Source organism: Phascolarctos cinereus, unplaced genomic scaffold (genome assembly GCF_003287225.1).
Source record: "Phascolarctos cinereus isolate Bilbo 61053 unplaced genomic scaffold, phaCin_HiC Scaffold_5;HRSCAF=322, whole genome shotgun sequence".
NCBI classification, from domain to species: Eukaryota; Metazoa; Chordata; class Mammalia; order Diprotodontia; family Phascolarctidae; genus Phascolarctos; species Phascolarctos cinereus.
Window position 1 is genome coordinate 33,410,294 of NW_027555958.1, and position 20,583 is coordinate 33,430,876.

General features: G+C 38.7%; 1 protein-coding gene across 1 annotated transcript in view; it reads right to left on the reverse strand.

The window, feature by feature from the left end:
• TAOK1 (TAO kinase 1) overlaps positions 1 to 20,583 on the reverse strand; it is a 147,704-nt gene that overhangs the window by 50,762 nt on the left and 76,359 nt on the right. The window contains exons 2-3 of the mRNA XM_020963378.2: positions 19,355 to 19,581; positions 8,333 to 8,404 (exon numbers count right to left, since the gene is read on the reverse strand). Coding sequence (XP_020819037.1) covers positions 8,333 to 8,404; positions 19,355 to 19,486 — 204 coding nt within the window. The 5' untranslated portion in view covers positions 19,487 to 19,581. The remainder of the gene's footprint in view (positions 1 to 8,332; positions 8,405 to 19,354; positions 19,582 to 20,583) is intronic.

Sequence of the window (20,583 nt, forward strand, 5' to 3'; positions counted from 1 at the left end):
ATGTTTAAAATATTTTCATATTTCATTAAAGGTTCATACCCTGCCCCCAAACAATTATACTCAGTCTTAATGGGCAAGTCATTCTTGGCTCTATATTCTTTGCCTTCTGGAACACTCTATTTCAAGTTCTCTGCTCCTTCATGGTGACAGCTGCTAAATGATGTGTAATCTTAACTGTGGCTCCTTGGTACCTGAATTCTTTTGTTCTGGCTGCTTCAATTAATATTTGTTCTTTCATCTGGAAGCTCTTTCCTGGGTATTTTCACTTGGGAGTTTCTTTTAGGAGATAACCAGTAGATTCTACTTTCACCTTGTCCACTAGTTCAAAGAGGTTTGAGCAGTTTTCCTTTATGCTTTCTTGAAATATGGTATCTATCAGATTATCATTTTGGTCATGGCTATCACTGGGATGATCCTTACATTTTCTCCCCTTCATTTATTTTCAAGGTCAGTTGCATTTGCTATGAGAAATTGTACATTTTTCTCCTTTGTTTTAAAGTCTTTTGATTTTGGTTTATTATTTCTTGTTTTACGAATTCATTAGTTTCCATTTTTCCGTTCCAATTTTCAGGGAGTTTGTTGGTTGAGGAAGGTTTTTTCCCCTCTTGTGCCAAGCTACTCGTTTCCTTTCCAATTTGTTCTTCCAAAGCTCTCAAATCTTTTCCATTTTTCCCCCATAGCATTCCCATTTTATTTATGAAAAAAATTTTAATTCTTTTTAACTCTTCATCTCTAATGTAAATTCTAATTAAATTTGTGCCATATTTTTCTTTTAGGCTTTGCTTATAGATGTTTTAAAGCCATTCCCTTCTTCTGGGTTTGTATCTTGACCATCCCTGTCAACATAACAGCTTTTTATGGTGAGATTATTTTTTGTTTGCTCATTGTTCCATCCTACTTCCTGACTTGATATCGGGGCTAGGCTCTGCTTCACTCTGAAGGGAATGTCTGGGCTGCTCCTGCTGCTGTTTTCTTAAGGATTCTCAGTGTTGTGTCATCCTAGGACCTCAGAGACAGCTCAGGTTGGCGACCTGTAAGCTTTCAGGGCTCCCAAAGTGGTTTGATCAATGCCTCACTGGTCTGAGCTCTACAAGATCCTGACCTGGATTTGGGTCTAAGCAACAGGCCCATGAACTTGTCCCCTTACACATTTCACAAGACAGCTGCAGAACTCAGTTGCTCTCAGCTACTTGGAAAGCTTTAGTGATTCAAAGGGACAGAACTATATGTCTCCTTCTGGTCTGAGATGCCTGCCCTGGATACTTCTCTTCAGGCTCTAGACTGAGATCTCACTCTACTCCTCAGGGCAGAGCCACACAGTGGCTGCTTGTTTTAGAAGTCGTCCCCTGGAGGACTTATCTGTACAAAAATATTTATAGCAGCTCTTTTGTGGTGGCAAAGAATTGGAAATTGAAGGAATACTCATCAATTGGGGAATGGATGAACAAGTTGTGATCTATGATTGGGATGGAATGCATACCATTGTGCTATAAGAAATAACAAACAGGACGGTTTCTGAAAAACCTGGGAAAACTTATCCAGGGGTGGGGAACTTGATGAAACATGTGGCCCTCTAGGTCCTCAGGTGCAGCCCTTTGACTGAATCCAAACTGCACAGAACAAATCCCGTTAATGAAAGGATTTGTTCTGTAAGACTTGGACTCAGCCAAAAGGCCGCACCTGAGGACCTCGAAGGCCATGTATGGCTTTGAAGCTGCTGGTTCCCCACCCTTGACTGAACCAATGCAAAGTGAAGTGAGCAGAACCAGGAAAACATTACACACGGTAACAGCAACACTGTAATAATGATCAGATGTGAAAACCTTAGCTATTCCAATCAAGACAATGATCCGAGACAATTCCAAAGGATCCCTGATGAAAAAAGAAATCTTCAGACAAGGAACTGATGAACTCTAATGCAGATTGAAGCATACTTTTTAAAAACTTTATTGTTTTATTTTGTTTGTATTTTCTTTTGCAACATGGCTAACATGAAAATGTTTGGCATGACTTCACATGTATAATCTAAATCAAAGTGCCTGCCTTCTCAAAGAGGGGGCAGGGGCGGGAAGGAGGGAGAGAATCTGGAACTCAAAATTTTTAAAATTGTTAAAATTTTTTTACATGTAATTGGGAAACATTTAATGAAATTTAAAATATATATAGATATATGTTAAAAGCTGTTCTCTGCTCAGTCTACTCTGGAAATGTGACCTAGAGCTAGGCAGTAAGAGACAAAGCTGCTAGCTGGTATCTGTTCCTGCACTGGACATGACGACCTCTTCTTGCCCTGGTGTAGAGCCTCTGACATCTTTCAGTCTCTGGAAGCTCTGTGCAGTGAGCTCTTGGCCAGACCCCATCCACAGTGTCCACACACTTCTCTTGCTTATCTCTTATGCTGACAGAAAATAATTGTGACTTCCTCTTGGATTTCCTGATCAAAACTCAGTCTAGAACATTTTCTAGATCTATTTGAAATATTGTTTGCTTGTTTTGGGGGGAGGTGGGGGGTTGTTGTTGTACTTCTTCCTGCTATAATGACACTTTGGTTTTGCCTCTCTAGAAATCAGATCTTTTAGTCTTGTATCTAGCACGGATAGTTTTTACCAACCTATATTTTTAGCTGAGGGTAGAAAAGTACCAGGACTACAAAATGTGTGTTTATGTACACAGAAATATAGATTCATCTTCAGTTCAGTCTAGTACTGAAGTATTATGAGCATTGAAACACAAGGACTCTTTTGGAAAAGCAATAATTTGTTTGTGCCAAAAGATGATTTGGTCAAAACTCTGGCACTTATGAAGTTAACTTTTATTTAACCAGAATAATTTTTGTATTTACTCTCTTCATGTCCATTCTGCACATTCTATCTATGTCTCTGTTGTTTCTTCCATTAGAATACAAGCTGTCTGAAAGCAGAAATTATTTCCTTCTCTGTCTTCATGTACTGGAGGGTAAGCAGTTGGGTAACTGCAACCTGGGGCATGACAACTGTTTTCTAAAAGCAGATGACTTCAAATAATAAAAAAGTGAGAAACAAAACAATATCTAAAGTATTTTCAGCATATTCTAAGTTGACTAGTCAAGCAAAAACTACACTTACCTATGTTGAAACAGACTCTAAAAAGAGAACCAGAAATCCATCAATACCTTTGTCTAGAATCAGAATGGAAGCAATTTCTTCTTATAGGCCATATTCAGAATTTTAGTTTCTCAACACATGTTAAACTCAGGTACTCAAGGAACTAAAGCTCAAATCTTCCTTGGCTGACTAATTTGACACTCAAATCTTTTGGATTTACCAATCTTTTTCATCATTGGAAGCCTATAAATACTTGAAATTTCTTTTTGAAACAGCTTGTCACTTTATTTCCATCTGTATTGCAACTTACCATCCAAAAAAAGGCTATGTGTCATAATTTTGGTTTAGTTTTTTATCGCCCCCCTAGAAATTCCACATCCTTCCTTTTAAAATATATTAGCTACAATTTAACTACTTAAACCTCCAATTGCAGAAATGGTAAAACCAAAGTCAATCAAACCCAGGTTCCAACTAAAAAATATGTTGACAGAAACATTCATATTCACTTTTAAAACTACATCCTATTCAATTTGGCCCAACTGTAACAAAAGCACAACTCAGAATAAAATGTCATTAACAGTTCTATCTGCAATATGGACTAGATTGCACCACTCCCTTGGCTCTCTGTTTAAATCATGCATTACTTTTGAGAGGCAGCAGAGTACAGCAAGAAAAGTACTAAGGTTAGTTAGAGTCTGAGGAACGGGATACAAATAGTAATTCTACTTATTACTTAGATAATCCTGAGCTTCACTGTTTCTGGGCCTGTTTTTCCCCTAGTAAAATGAGGAGGTTGGAACAGGCTATCTCAGAAGTCCCTCTCAGCTCCAAATCTATAAGGCTTGAAGAATTAGAAATCAAGGGACATTCTATAACTGTTAGTCAATTAATGGACCTGGCCTATTTGTTCTAAAGTTCACAAAGTATTATAAATATGCATACACAACTTGAGGAAAAAGACAAAAGCTACCATAAACTGTTTCATTCTTGGGAACAGATTATTTATAGTCCACAGTAATTAGAACAGTAAGGAGAGAAGTAGGTACAGATTATATTTTTATTAATATAGTATTAGTAAATGAATTTGATGCTATAAAGCAGATATGATGGAGGGGGAAAAAGAAAAATATACAAACATTTAATCATGAAATTTAGATTGGAGACTGGCATGGCACACAGATGTATACATAGTTTGAAAGTTAACTGGGAGATACATATGAAACCTCTTCTCAATTTTTCAATGGGCCTAAGACAACAAAATTTTATTAGTAAAACATCATATTGACATAGAATTCAACTCAGTTATTCAGTGCTGGCATAAATGCAGAGTAAATATTTTGTTTTAGTTAAAATCACTCCTTGAGGAAAAATCCACATTCTCAGAATTCCTCCTATCAATTATTTCTTACTCTTCCAAAATATTGCATCAATTCATATACTATTTTTTTCAAAAAAAGGAATTCACCCATCTTATAGGCATTTATGTTGTCTACAATTCTTTGCTACCACAGAAAGGGCTGTTATGAATATCGTGGTATTGTTTTTTACTTATTAGGGGGTATATACCTGGGACCGGAATTGCTGGGTCACAACAACAGTTTAGATACGTTTCTTACATAATTCCAACTTGACATCCAGAATGTCTGGACTAATTCAAGAATCTACAAACCATGTATATGGTGCCTGTCTTCCCATGGCCTTACAGAAAATGACTGTTTCTGTTTTTTTAGTTCTGCCAGTTTTCAGGATGTGATGGGGTCTGCTTTTATTAAATACTACAGGTAAGCAAACTAAATACCACGTTCATTGTGATCATTCCTAACAAGTATCTATCCATAATAAAATTAAATACTTTATAAAAATATAAAATAAATTCTAGTGCTAAGCCTTCACTTTTTTAAGATGAAAACTTAACCCATTTTTAGATGAAGATAAATGTTAATTTGTTTTTTCACTTTGGGTTTTTATGTAACCAAGATACTACTTAAGTAGTTGAAATGAATTTAATCAGCACTAGTCAGAATTTTAATGAATTGCTCTAGAACATACTCTCTTTAATTCAATTTGACCCAACAAGCTTTGTTAAATAGTATTAGACGACTGGGAGACAAAGACAAGAGCAAGACACAGTATTTACCCTAAAAGAGTGCACAACATTAAGGATAATGGAGTGGGAACCAGGGTAAGAGATTGACAACAAGGCAGAATGGAGAAAGTTCATGCAGACAAAATGCTGTGAGTAATCTCAGAAGGATGCGATGACTTTCACTTAGGAGAATCAGGAAGTGACATCTGAATGAAAAGGTAAAGAACGAGAGTGAGGCGGCTGGGGGGGTGAGGTAAAGGGGAAGGTCAATTCCAGGCACAGGGGATGGTATGAAGCAGAGAGAAGGGCAGGCAGACAGAGCACAAAGGACACTGAGTAAACAGTTTAATTTGATTGGAAAGTGCAGTACAAGAAAGTACAAGCAATGAAAAGGGGAGACTAGAAAGAGAGGACACTAGACTGTGTAGGGTGGTGAAAGGCAGGTTATGAAATATTTTATTTTATAACATTTATTAGGCAATTGGAAGTCACAGAAGGGTTCTGAGTAGCAGTGGCCTAAATAATGCCTTTGAAAAGTCACAAAGGCAGTAATGTGAAAGACTGAAGAAAGTAAAAACTAAAGGCAGGAAGACCAGTTAGGCTGATACAAAAATCCAGGTAAGAACACAGGAGGGTCTGAAATAGAGCGGCTACAGCAGAAGCAGAAAGGACGAACCTAACACATAATACAGAGGACCAGGCAACTAACTAGATATGAAAGGTGACAGTGTGTCAAAGATTACTCTGAAGTGTCAGGTCAGGTCAAATGGATGAATTGGTAGTAGTGGCATTAAAAATAGGGGAAGAGGTAGAGTTTTGTTTTGTTTTGGGGAGGCAACCATGAGTTCAATTTTAGAAATGATCAGTTTGAGGTGAACAAGACATCTTGGTAAAGCCATATCTATTTGGCAGACAGAAATATAGGAACAGATCTCTGGGGAGAAGTCTATGGGAAAGAGAGATTTGGGAGTCATCTGAACAGAGGTTAAAAATTAAGCCCTGGAAGTGAATGAGCTAAATTCAAATGAGCATTTAATTAGGTATTTAGGGTTTTTTTTTGTTTTTGTATTTTGCTAGACAATGGGGTTAAGTGACTTGCCCAGAGTCACACAGCTAGTAAGTGTTACATGTCTGAGGCCAGATTTGAACTCAGGTCCTCCTGAATCCAGGGCAGGTGCTCTATCCACTGGGCCACCTCGCTGCCCCTAATTAGGTATTTAGAATGTACAAGGCTGGAGATAGTAGGAGAGAGGGGAAAGAGAAAGAGGGGATAAATCTCCAATAGATAAGTAGTCAAAGGATATGAACAGTGTGTAAAAAAAGAAATGCAATCAAAGGCTATATGAAAATATGCTCCAAATCATGAAAAAAAAGAGAAATGGAAATCAAAATAAATGTGTGATTTCACTTCTTGCCCAGCAAGTCGATAAAAATAACAAAGCTGAAACAGTTCATGCTGGAGGGGATATGGTGAGACAGGAACACTAATGAACTGCTGGTGGGGCTGTGAATTGGCCTCTTCGGACCAATTCCACTACTTAGCCTACGTCCTCAATTAAGTCAAAGAAAGAAGGGAATGAACGATATACACCATTTCTGTGACAGTAAAAAACCCCAAATAATGGGCACTCCCATAGACTGGGGAAAGGCTGAATGAATTGTGGCAAATAAATGTAATGAAATATTATTATGTAACAAGAAATTACAAACATGAGGAATTCTGATAAACATGAATTGATCAAGACTGAAATAAAAAATGCATGCACACATACAAAGACAATAATAATATAAATGAAAAGAATAACAAAAAGAAGCCAAACTCTGAACAGAAAACAGAATAAAGAGGGATAGAGAGAGACAGAGAGACAGAGATCTCAGACACAATCATGAGGTAAAAAAATTAGAACTGAAAGAGACATTCTAGGCCAATCAAGTTCAACTCCCTCAGCTTCATGGATGACAATACAGAAGCCCAAGGAAATGCAATGACTTGCCCAAGTTTACACAGGTAGCAAGTGGTCAAGACAGGATTCAAGTTGGGGTTCTTTTAACTCCAAATCCAATGTTTCATCCACTGGTCCATGCTGTTAGCCTTACTGGGTTTTGCTTTACTATTTTTCTTTTTACAAGGGAAGATTTGATTGATGGGTGGTAAGAGAGGCTTGCCTAAAACTACAACTGTGGTATAAAAGTAAAGATATCAATAAAATTTATTTTACTATTTTTTTAAGAGACATGAGAGGGTAAGGGCAAAACCTTCAAAGACAACTTTGTCAAGAGAAAGGAAGAAGATGAGAAGCCAAAGAAGTAAAAAAAGAGCTAGGCAGAGAAATACATTTGTGCCATGTCATGGAAGTCAAAGGAGGCTAAAGTATCAGGGAGTGGTTAGTTCATAGTGTCAAATGCTGATAGAAGACAAAGACTGAAAAAGGCCACTGGGTTGGGCTGTAAGGAAGTAATTAACAACTTCAGGGAGAACAGTTTCAGTGGAGCAGTGGTGGAAAGAGAAGTCAGAGTAAAAGGGTTTGAAGGAATCAGTGGGTTTTAAAATAAGGAAATGGAGACAGATTTGCCTTCATTAATTTTTTTTTGGTCTTCATTAATTTTAAAATGTGTTTGTTTCACTATCAAGTAACTAAGATAGCAACTATTTGCTCATTTTAAGGTTACAATAAGAGCTTACTTATCAGGCCGCCTTCGTTCTGTCAATGGGGATTGTCTATGACTATACACAGTGTTACACTGGCAGTACAGTGGGTGACCATTTACGAGGGTGACCCTAAGGCAACCTCACAGTACTAGCTGAGCCATCAAGAAAAACACGAAATTCAAAAGGTCAGTGTGCTTGCAGGATCACTGAATCACAGTGCAGGCTGAGAGGGGCCCTGGAGGCCACCTAGGTCAACTCTCTTTGACACAGGAGGAAACTCAGGCCCGTAGAGGTGGAGTAACTTAACCCAAACCATACAAAGCTGCAGAGCTAAAAGCAGAGACTGAACCCTGACCCTAAATTCAGGGTTTTTGTCACTACATTATCAGGTTATTCTACAGTATTCTAGCCTTTGAAAATTAGGTTAAACAAATCATATGAGCACCCCCAGGATATCCTTTCCTGATCAATCCCATGTCAGAGTGTAGCACAAATAAAAATTCTCTCACATACCTCATTGGACTGCTTTCCACTGTAAGACATCTTCTTGATGGCCACCACTTCATTGGTGCGCACATCCCGTGCCTGCAACATCATAAAGAAAAGGGTTACTATGCCATCTCGTACATTTTTCCAAACAATGGAGTCTGTGAAAGCACTACAAATTAACCATAAACAGTGGTCCTTCCCTAGTCTGATTCCTGTTTCCAAGGTTCCAAACATCCAGTCTGCCTACTAGGCCAACCCACCCACTCTCCCCTACTGCAGGAGATGATGTAGTTTTATTTTAAGGCTTTTGAAAAACTGAAGGAAGGTGGGGGTGGGGGGTTGGGGGGGGAGAAGAGTCTGAGTGAGTGAGTCAGTCGGTCAGTGTAGCTGCTACAATAACTGCATCTATTTTATTCATTGAAAGACTAGTCAGGAGGGGAGAAAGTTGAATAAAAGTATCTCCTCATATTCTGCCAGTTAAGACTTCCATGAACTAATGATGAGTGAAGGGAGCAGAACCAGAAGAACATTGTACAAAGTAACAGCAACACTGTGCAACGATCAACTCTGACAGACTTAGCTCTTCTCAGCAACACAATGCTTAAAGACAATTCCAAAAGACTCCTGATGGAAGATGCTGTTCACATCCAGAAAAAGAACGATGGAGTCTGAATGCAGATCCAAGCATACTATTTTCAGGTTTTTTTGTTTTTTTCTTTCGCATGGTTTCCCCCTTCTGTTCCGATTCTTCTTTCATAACATGACTAATGTAGAAATATGATTAATACAATTGTGCATATATAACCTATATCAGATTGCTTGCTGTGTTGGGGAGGGGGAAGGAAGAAAAATTTGGAATTCAAAATCTATGAATGTTGAAAATTATCTTTACATGTAATTGGAAAAAAAAATACTATTGGAGGGGGGGCATTCTACCGGTTAGAAATTCATAAGGATTTATGAACTTTCTAGCATGTAGTCTGTAGTTCAACTCAGTGTGTCACTATTCAATTCTAGTGGGGGAAAGGAGAGAAGAGTGAGGAAAAAATACAAGTGAAGAGAGGGCTATACCTACTTTTCCTTTCTGCCTCTCTTACTGGTAGATGTCTTAGGGACTCCTAAAACCTTTCTCTCAGAAATTAGCATGTGTGGGTGGGGTCACTGATATACTCTTTTCTCAAAAACTCCAACCCTGCTTTAGGGGTAGTGAAGGAAAGACCAATTTCCAACAATTTTAAAAGATCCTTTTGACAATAGAGAGCACACCTGCTATACCAACAGCAAGTAGGAAACAAACCCCTGAGAGATCCAAGGGAGACAGACCTCGAGGAAGGGATAAATCATAAGGGGAGATGGAAGAAGAAGGAGCACACACCAACTAAAGAAGAACACAAATAAACTGTAGTGATTACCAGGCAAGCCCAAGATGGCATTCCACACAAATTACAATATGAGGTTTCTAGGGATGTGTACAGTATTGTCAACATGTGCTTCTTTTTCACGTTTTAACCCCTCATCCCCTGGCAGCACTCAACAATGCCCCAACATAACTGCTAAATATAAGGTAGGTTCTGAGTTTAAAAGCATTCTGCTCTAAACAGCTCTGCTGATTTCTCCCTGGGTGGCAAAAATTCTCCCCTATTTTATCGTTTCCTTTCCTCTCCAAATAAATGGCCAAAACAGAAATAAAAATGAAATAAAATTTTATTAGTTCAGATCAAGTGGGGAAAAGGCCAATCTGTATTCAAGTCTAAATTATGAATGTGTATTTAAATTAAGAAATGTATTCTAAATATAATAATGCTGAAAAAAATCTTCCAAATATAGGGCAATCTCCAATTTATGAAAGGATTGGGTTCCAAAAGTTCATTGATTAGTTCCACTGAAACACTGTGAAAAACAGTGGTTGAGTTTTTAACCATAATGCAGTTGCTATACCATAGATTTGCCATAGAAAAAATAATACTGATGATATACTTAGAGTAAAATAGAGAAAACAATTGAAAGTGGTATTTTTATTTATCTTTTATTTATATGTTTGCTTGGTTTTTGCCTTTCTTTTTTTCAGAGCTTACCCCAGTGCCAGGCACATAATGGGAACTTTGTAAACATTGGTTGTCTTGACATGATCTTGAATGCCACTGACTGAGGAAATGTAAGTTTTTTTTAAATTTCATTTATTTTTTAGTTTTCAGCATTCACTTTTATAGTATTTTGAGTTCTAAATTTTCTCCCCCTCCCTACCCTTCCCAAGATGCCATGCAGTTGATATAGGCTACACATGTACAATCATATTAAACATATTTCCACAAGAAATGCAGGTTTAATTACAGGAGAGAGAGAGAGAGAGAGAGAGAGAGAGAGAGAGAGAGAGAGAGAGAAACAGAGAGAGAGAGAGAGATGGATGGAGACTTTTGTGGAACTTCTAAGAGGGGCTTCTATTTAAGGCATGATAACAATTTTTATTACCTCTAATTTGACTTCAAAACAGGAAGCTTTCCTTTTTCCTTGATAAAAATATATCACTAGAACTACTATTATGTTTATCAGCCATGATTAAGACCTTGAGATCTAAAGGGCTCACAAATGGAATAAGACAAATAGAATAAAGTAGAAGGAGATACAAGTGAGTTTTCTTAAAATGACTAGAATCAGACCATAAATGTCAGATTCTTGCAACATCCTTATGACATACAAAAGGAAGCTTAGGCTCAGAGGGTAAACTAACTACCCAAAGTCACACAAAAAACACTGAGCACAGGGCTCCTTCCAAACCATAACATCACCTCCTCTAGAAAAGGAAACTATAAAGAATGTTGCATCATGAGAGCTTGTTCAAAGTACAATTAAACTGTGAGTACTAAAGACAGAAAAAAATGGGAGGTAAGCATACAAACCATTTAACCATTTGGAGAATCCACATTAATCTCTAAATTTCTTTAAAGAATTTGCTATGAGACATGTATAGACGCATTCCAGAGAGGACAAGAAAGGAGGCTGGACCTTCCTATAAGCCGATGCTGCTGGCCTAAGACAGCAGAGAAGGCCTTTGGGTTGGAAGCCATCAGAGCAGTCAGGGGAAAGGCTGGCTCAGGAGATGGGGAGGCATCTGTTATTAGTATGTATAATAAATATGCAAGTCAAGTATTCAAAGCTTGATGACTACCTACATATTGTGTGGCCTAGGATGGAGGTCCTTGGGAAAACTGAATTATGAATAAAATAAGAATGGTTTTTAATGCACATATTATTTGAATTCCAATGGGTTCTGGAGACTAGTTAGATCTATACCTTTAAAAGTTTGGCATGAACAATATTATAAGGGGATAATTAGTTTGCTTTATTGATAAACAATGCAAAGTATGTCTTGGTGGTGTGATTCCAATTAAATGGACATTCTTTCTCCAAAGAGTTTATCTATTACATGCATCATCCCACCTCCTTTCAAGTGAAGTAACCAGGGGGCCAGATTATTCCTATGTTAAAGATGGAAAATCAACAGCACAAAATGATCAAGTGACTTACCCAAAGTCACACAAGACTTGTGACATTTATCAATAGGTCACTTGATTCCTGGGTTAGTGCTCTAACTACCTAATTATCTCACAGCCATCTACCTACTATCAACCAGACTCAATGTCATATTTCTCAATCTATTGATCTACTGAGGCAGTCTCCTCTGTTATATAAGACTCTTGGGTTCTGTTTCAAAGACATATTCTGATACTGTGTTCTTGATTACTCTGCCTTGTTGAAAACAGTTCTGTTTTTCAAAGCAGCATTCATATCCCTTTGGAACACACTTCATTCAAAGGTGATCCTCTCTCCTAATTAACAACAAAAAAAAAATGGGTTGGACAAAAAGCACAATTCCCTGCAGTTAGATATGTGGTGACAGACACAATGATCAAAAAACATTGGTAGGGCAAGAGTAAAGACTAAACAGAAGGAATGTTTTAAAAGAGTGAATTCTTTAACAATGACCTAGTAATATATTATTTAAACTAACAATATGAATTGAAAAACAGGAGAAAGTGTTTAATTTTCAATGGCAGAAATGAAAAAACTTTTACATTATTACTAAATTCTATTAAGTAATAAGGTAGAAAGTCAACATGAGCTGTGTACACTACCATTGTTGTGATCGAAGTTAATCTGACATACAAACATGCATATACAAACACCAGCAAGCTATCAATAATACAGAAACCAGTACAAAATTATTTAGCAAGCTCTAAGTACTTCATACAGTTGGTTAAAAACTTTCAAACCTTTCATTCTACTAAATATCCAAGGCAAGGGATTCTAGGCTTTAAAAGGGGAAAGTACTTTTCAAGATAGAACAGTTCAATACCCTCATTTTATGGATAAAGAAATGGGCACCAAAAGGTAAGTAACTTGCCCATGTCACACAGACAGTAAAAATGGCAGAGCTGAAAGTCAAACCCATGCCTCAGAGACTGCTGCCATTTTCACAATACCACAATATTTTGGCAAAATAAATATTTCTGAAGTAGGCCACAAAGATTCCTAATCTTGCTAAGATTCAACTACTTCTAATTTACTGGGACTACAGGTCTCACTATTGTACCTGTACCTACACTGTTACAGTTTTTTTTAAACAACTGTGAACAATGCAGAACATACTTTCTACACTTTTAGACATTCTACCTTCCTGCTCTTAGAATTAGAATTAAAGAGAAAACTAGCCATGACTCAAGCTGTTGCAAGAACTCTATCTAGCCTTATGATTTATTCGACAAAGGAGCAGTTCTAGAAGCATTTGAGCCTTTTCTCCTTCAAGCTACTAAAAACAAGTCAGTACTTAATGTCAGAGCTCATCCCAGAGAGTTCAACCTGACTTGCCCAAAGCTAGTGACAAAGCTGGCATCCAAATGCAGATCTTCTGACTTACATTCTCCAAATAGCTACATCTTGCACAGAAATAACCACTTTCCTAATAACTGCTTCCCAAAACATTCCCCCTTTTTTTAAACACTGAAATATAAACATCCAGTAAAGTGCCCCTTTGTTGCCCAATGGGGAGAATGGCAGTGAGCCCTATGTTCTCATATACTCTGCCAATGGAGCACAAGCTCTGCACAATTCTACCACACTGGAAAGACATGGAATATGGGTGTGGTGGGAGTCTCTTGTCAAACCACCAGTCTAGCTTAATCATGAGAGATTCATCATCAGACCGGCTGGTGGAGTAATGGATTTTTTTAGTCACAGACATAGGCTAGGCTTTGAAGGCATGTGAATACCAATTTCTATTTGTTTCCTCATTTTATAATCACAACTAGATATAATCACAACTAGCTAGATTTAAATAAAGGAAAAAGCACAGTAATAAGTGTTTACTGTATCCAAAGTACTACTAAGAGCTGCAGATACAAACTAGAAGCTTCAGTTGCCAGTCATGAAGAGACAGATCTAAAGAACTGCTGATACAGAAGGAACACCCATCTAAGGCTCACAAGAGTAAAACTCAAATCTGAGAGGCTGAATTTATTTTATTAGGACTGCTATGAAAGCCACTTAAGAATTTTAGCTAGATATTAATTGAAAAGATGTTTTCAAAGTAATCTTTTCAAATGATAAACATTTATTGAGCACCCATCATGAGCCTAGCACTTAGTCAAATTACCCTACAGTACCTGCAAGGGCGAGACAATCAATTCAATTCAACCCTTCTTAGCCTTGAATTTCATGCCAGCGAGTCCAGACTTAACTCCACAGGCAAAAATTCAATTCAACAAGTACATTACTGATAGGAAGTTACTGAAGAATCTCGATCACAGTAGTACCATAATTTGATCTGTGCATGAAGCTATATCTAGCAGCTGTGTGGCCAATAGAAGGAGATCAGAGGCAGAACTAGAATAAGGCCATCAGAGCTTTGTTCCAGGGTGCTAACATGGAACAGATGAATTCTCGCCCACTTGTCCACTCCCTCACCTCCAAATTCCCTTGAGGCAACAACTGCAACTGTAGTTTAAGCCCTCATCATTTCTTGCCTGGACTTTTCTACTGGTTCTTCTACACTGTTCCCCCACCTCAAGAACTGATCCTCCACTGTTCAGGATAATCCCCTATTCTGACCACGTCACTGCTTTGCTCAAGAATCCTTAATACTTCCCTATTGCCTCCAGAATCATCTACAAAGCTTCCCTGTTTGGCATTTAAAGGCTTTTATAAACTGGCCCTTCCAGCCTATTGTACGTTATATCCTCTATGGTTCATACACTATACCGTCCAGTCAAACTGTCCTGGTCTTCCTGTTGTTCTGTATAGATATTACTCCATCTCTCCTCTCTGTGCTAGTAAGCACAGTGGCTGTCCTCCACGCCCACTTGGACTTCACCTCTTAGAATCTCTGGTTTCTTCCCAATTTCAGCTCAGGCAAGCTTCCTGTATCAGGCCTCTCCTCATCCCACACGTTACTAATATTCTCGCCTGACCCCAAATCACTTTGAATTCACTGTACATACACTGGTCCATGACTGTGTTGTCTCTCCCAGGAGAGTGCTAGTTCCTTTGAAGGCAAAGATTGTTTCATTCTTAGTTTTGTCTCTGTTACCATCGATGTATATCGCCAGGCCAAGCAAAAAGCGGGAGCTTAACAAATAACTGCTCATCAACTCACTCAAGGTCATTCTATTCACTGCCTTGGCAAACCTGTGTCCACAAAGAAACTACAAGACCAAGAAGAAGAGTACTCTGGTGTGATGGGGACACTGGCCAAGATGTTTCAGGCTATGGACTGTATGGATGCTGTAGTAATTCACCGTCCATTGAAAGACGGGTTCCACAGCACACAAGGGGAGAGGAAGGGAAGCACAACAAGATGGTTTCCGAAGGATCTCTGATCCCAGCACAGACTTGCTGTTTATATTTAGGCTAAGTTTTTACGTCAAGCCTTCACAAATGAGAAAATGCGTGCACTGATAGGGTCATCCTTCTCCACTGTCTCAAATCATCACGGGTTAGGACATAGAACTATAAATGTATACCTCTGTAAAGACATTCAACACATGAAAAAATCACCATTTGTAAAATTTAATTTATCCAAAGAATCACTCATAGGATTGCTTTCAATAGCAAACTCCCACAATGCTGTAAGAGAGAAAGTACAAAAATTGGCCTTATGTAAGAAATTATATATGTTATAAAACAAAATATAAGCAGTACGGGGCCCATTTTCCATCTGGACTTAATTCTACAAAAAGCTTAGGAGACGAGTCAATGGCTCCTAATGCTATTTGGTTTAACCTGTTGGGATCTAGGTTCACTATTCCAGAGGAAAATGTGAGTGGATAAATAGAATTTCCTTATCTTAAAAAAAAAATACATACTAACATTCTGTATCTTTAGAAAGAAAAATCTGATGGGAAGAGAAGTCAACAGAATACAATGATACCGTCAAGCACGTTTACTTCAATAACTCAGTAGGAATATGTAAACCAAAGCTGGAATAAGTAATACTTCCTTTATTATTAGCAGTACAAAATATATTAGAGTTAATTTTAATAACCATTTTCTTAGCCCACTGGTCTGCTATAGTTGGCTTTCAAGAAGTATTTCTTGGTGGGGCAGCTAGGTGGCGCAGTGGATAGAACACTGGCCCTGAATTCAGAAGGATGTGAGTTCAAATCCGACCTTAGACACATAACGTTCTTTTTTCCCCCAGAGACATGATCTTAGATACACTGGCCTGGTAGAAAAAGCTTTGGACTGGAGGCAGCCAGGAGGCACAGTGGATGGAGCACTGGGCCTGCAGTCAAGAAGTTCTGAGTTCAAATCTAATTTCAGATACTTACTAGCTGTGTGACCCTAGGCAAATCATTTAGGTGCATTTGCCTCAGTTTCCTCAACTATAAAATGGATAATAATAGCAACTATTACCTCATAGGGTCGTTCGGAGAATCGAATGAAGTAATGTTGGTAAAGTGGTTAGCACACTGCATAGCATATAGTTGATGCCCATCAATGACTGTTCTTTTTTTTTTTTAAGGCAATTGGGGTTAAGTGACTTGCCCAGGGTCACACAGCTAGTAAGTGTCAAGTGTTTGGTCTGAGGCCACATTTGAACTCAGGTCCTCCTGACTTCAGGGCTGGTGCTCTATCTACTGCGCCACCTAGCTGCCCCAATGACTGTTTTCTTATAAGGTCCTAGTTTGGAATCTACTATTTACAAATCAAATGACTTTGGAAGGTCACGTAACTGTTATTTAGACTATGTGTCCTCATCTGCAACATGAGCAAACTGAATATGAAGACTTCTTACAACCCTATCAGCATTAGGAGCCTGTCTATGGTTCTCCTCTGGTAAAGAGGGGGAAACACTTTAAAAAAAGAAGGTGAAGAAAAGCCAAGAATAAATAAAACTTAGAAAAATAAGGGATAATTAAAGAAAACAAAATTGAGACAATAAATGCCACTCTTCTGGAATCTGAAGCTAGGAAACACAAAATTCTTTTTCTGATGAACATTCAGCTCCCTAAAAGAAAGGGTGCACACAGTGCCACTCACTGGGCAAACTAAGATTCCAGGAGGAGCTTCCTTAGGCCACACCATCAGCTCTTCCATGACACCCAGGAGGACAATGAAGAACAGTAACCTGATTCTAGTATCCCCAAGGTAATAGAGGCAGAAATCCGGAGCATTAAGGCACCACCACTCCATTTCCATTATCTTCACCATTCACATTTTATCAGTAAAATTTGAAGAAAATAATGACTTGGTCATTTATTTCTGGTTGCAGAAGGTCTCTGGCCCATCCTTTGTCAGAGCTCAGGGCTGGTTAAGTGTGCAAGACGCCTTCACTAACCAGCTGATCTGTGCTGAATTAATGTTATACTGAAATGCTTCTTGTAAACTAATTCTACAGATTTTTCCTGAATAGGCAAACAACTGTTAAATGATTGATGTGATTGTATTTTTCACTTTAAACAAAAAAAATTTACTTAAAAAAAAGCCTCGAATCAGAAAACAAATAATGTAGAAGAAAGTGATCTGGGTCCTGGCTAAAAGAGAAAGGAAGGAAAGGAAAGTGAGGGAAGGAACAGAATTTATTAAGCTCCTATTACGTGCCAGGCTCTGTGTTAAGTGCTTTACAATCATTATCTCATTTAATCATCACAACAACCCTGGGAGGTAAGGGCTGTTATCATCCTTATTTTGCAGCTGAGGAAACTGAGGCCCAGAGATGAGAAGGTGCTTGGTCAGCGTCACCCAGCTGGCAACAGTCTAGTCCCTGGCTCTGCTACTTCCTGGCTGCGGGACTTAGTCCATGTCATCTCTCCTCTGTCTGCCTCAGTTTCCTTCTGTTTAAATGAGAAGACTAGACTGGCTGATCTATGTGTTCTCTTTGATGGTATTTTGGTTAATGTTACAAATCTGACCCCAAAGAAGGTAAGTAAGCACAGCCTTTGGTTTACCTCACACCAGCACAAAGCCTTCGTTATTCACAGTTGTCATATGCTCAAGTTTCCACATTATAAAGACAGATTGTTTCATTTTAATTCTGAGCTAAACAGGGGGCTTTGACGACAATCCCTGTTAAGGGTGGCACTTGATTTCAATGCCATCATAAAATAATTCTAAGAAATGACATTACTATGCTAGTCTAAGGGTCTCTCATTTGGACAGCAAGAGCCCACTTTCCTCTGATCCTACCTGCAATCCCCCCTGACTCAGCAGACTCTGGAGAGCTGTTGCTGCTGAAAGACTCATCCCACAGCAGTCAGCCCAGTAATGAATCTTCCGAAACTCTAAGCCTTTCCACACTGATAAAACCTAAGTTTATACTCTGCTGTTAGAGCTTTGAAGAACCTGGGGTGACTTCTCTAGATCCAAATATGGCATCGGAGCAAGACTTGGTGGAGGAAATACTCTTACTAGGAAAAGAAAAATCACACATTCACTACATAAGCTGAAATATCTAGGTTATACCAAAAAAACAAAACAAAACAAAATCCTCTCTCCAGTTGGCTTTAAAATTTTCATGACATTGTTACATACAGGCATACCTTGTTTTATTGCACTTCACAGATGTTGTTTTTCCTACAAATTGAAGGTTTGTGGAAACCCTGTGTCAAGCAAGTCTATTGGCCCACTTTTCCAACAGCATGTGTTCACATCGTGTCCCTGTATCATGCTTTGGCCATTCTCTCATTATTATTATTATTATCTCTCTTGTAGTGATCTGCGATCAGTGATCTTTGATGTTACTATTGATGTTTTGGAGCGCAATTAACTGTGCCCATATAAGATGGCAAACTTAATAAATGTGTGTGTTCTGACTGCTCCAACTACCCACTGTTCTCCCATCTCTCTCCCTGTCTCCCGGCCTCCCTATTCCCTGAGACACAACAACATTGAAGAATATTACACAAACTAAGTTGATAAAGCAGTGGCAGGGTTTGAGAGATTAACTCCAACTGTGAAAGAAGTTCTACTGTGGGCAAAATAGTATCACACAGCATCTCATGCCACAGAGAAATCTTTTATGAAAGGAAGAGTCAATCAATGCGGCAAATTTCATCTTGTTTTAAGAAATTGCCACAGGTGCTCCAACTTTCAGCAACTACCATTCTGATTAATCAAGCAGCCATGGACATCAAGGCAAGACCCTCCAGCAGCAAAACAATGATGCCTGCCTGAAGGCTCAGACCATGGTTAGCATTTTTTAGTAATAAAATACTTTTTAATGAAGGTATGTACATTGTTTGTTAGACATAATACTATTGCACACTTAATAGACTACAGTACTGTGTAAACATAACTTTTATATGCACTGGGAAAACAGAAAATCTGTGTGACTTGCTTTGTTGTGCTATTCCCTTTACTGTGGTCATCCACAATACCACTGAGGGTGCCTGTATACATAAAATATCAAAAAAAGAAAAGCAAAACATTCCCCAGTCATATGATACATCTGCATTCCCTTTATATTCCCATATCATTTCATATTATGAATGCCCTCCACCAAGCATCCACTCAGTAAATACTACTGACTAGTATGATTATGTGATTACTCACAAAATACACTGCTCCAAAGCTCCCATGTCCTATCTCTCTTAGGTCAGTAAAGAGCTTCTCTGGATCTTCTTTGAAGAAGAGCTCGGCAACTTCTGGGTCCTTCAGGCTGCCCGCTCGGCTAGTTGATGGCATCCTGCTGGGCAGTCAGCTGTCTGACTATCTGGGCTTACGCTGCTGTCCCAATCCTTGGTTCATCTGTATGGATGAAGCCGCTTCTGCATTGACTACTGTAAAAAAGGAAAGAAATTACCTGGTAAAGAACAACAGTCAAGAACCACATAGGCCTTTCCCAACATTTGGGGTGAGTGCACGCCCACCTGCTCTCAGACTGGGTGCCCAAACCTCCCAAAAGCCTTCCTGGATCCCTGCGTTTCTCAGTATTCCTTTCCTCCTTTTAGTACACTGTATTTGTATATATGGTGTACATCCCCTTCCCCACCACCCCCTCAATGTCCCCCACAAGAAGAATGCAAACTCCCTAACAGCAGGGTTGGGGGGGGCACTGCCTAGGTATAGGTAGCCATAAAACTACCTATTCTTAAATCCAGCAAGTGCGTACATCAACTAACTTAAAACGATGAAATCTCTCTAAATTGATTATCAACAATCTTATTTTTATGATTCAAAAGCCCTTTCAATAAAAAGAACCTTGTTCTTTTCTCTTACGGGGGGGGGGGAAGGGACCCTAATCTTTCATAATTTTCAGTCCATCAGCCAAGTCATATAATGTTCTAAGTAACTAAGAATACCTTTTACTTCTTCCTCTACTTTCTATGGTAGGGATGGGGTCTAGATAGGAATTTCACTGGTAGAAAAAATTCAGGAATAAGGAAATTCCCTCTAATAATGCAGATTGACACCTTCTCTGCAACTTATAGTCTTAGAGAACTACCCAGCCCACTGAGAGTCTGAATGCCCTGCCTAGGGTCACACAGTGGATGTGTCAAAGGCTGTCCAGATCTTGCTAACTCTAAGGCCAGCTCTCTATCCACAGTCACGTTGCCTATGTAAAAATAAAAATTAGCAGAAATATACCAAACATAAAAATATTTAAAATACTGCTGTTTATTTTTAAAATTCCTTTGCTAATATGTACTGCTTGTATTCATGAAATAATATGGTATGTCAGAAAGAATGGGGTGGAGCAGCTAGGTGGCGCAGTGGGTAGAGCTCCCCAGCCTTGGATTCAGGAGGACCTGAGCTCAAATCTGGCCTCAGACACTTGACAC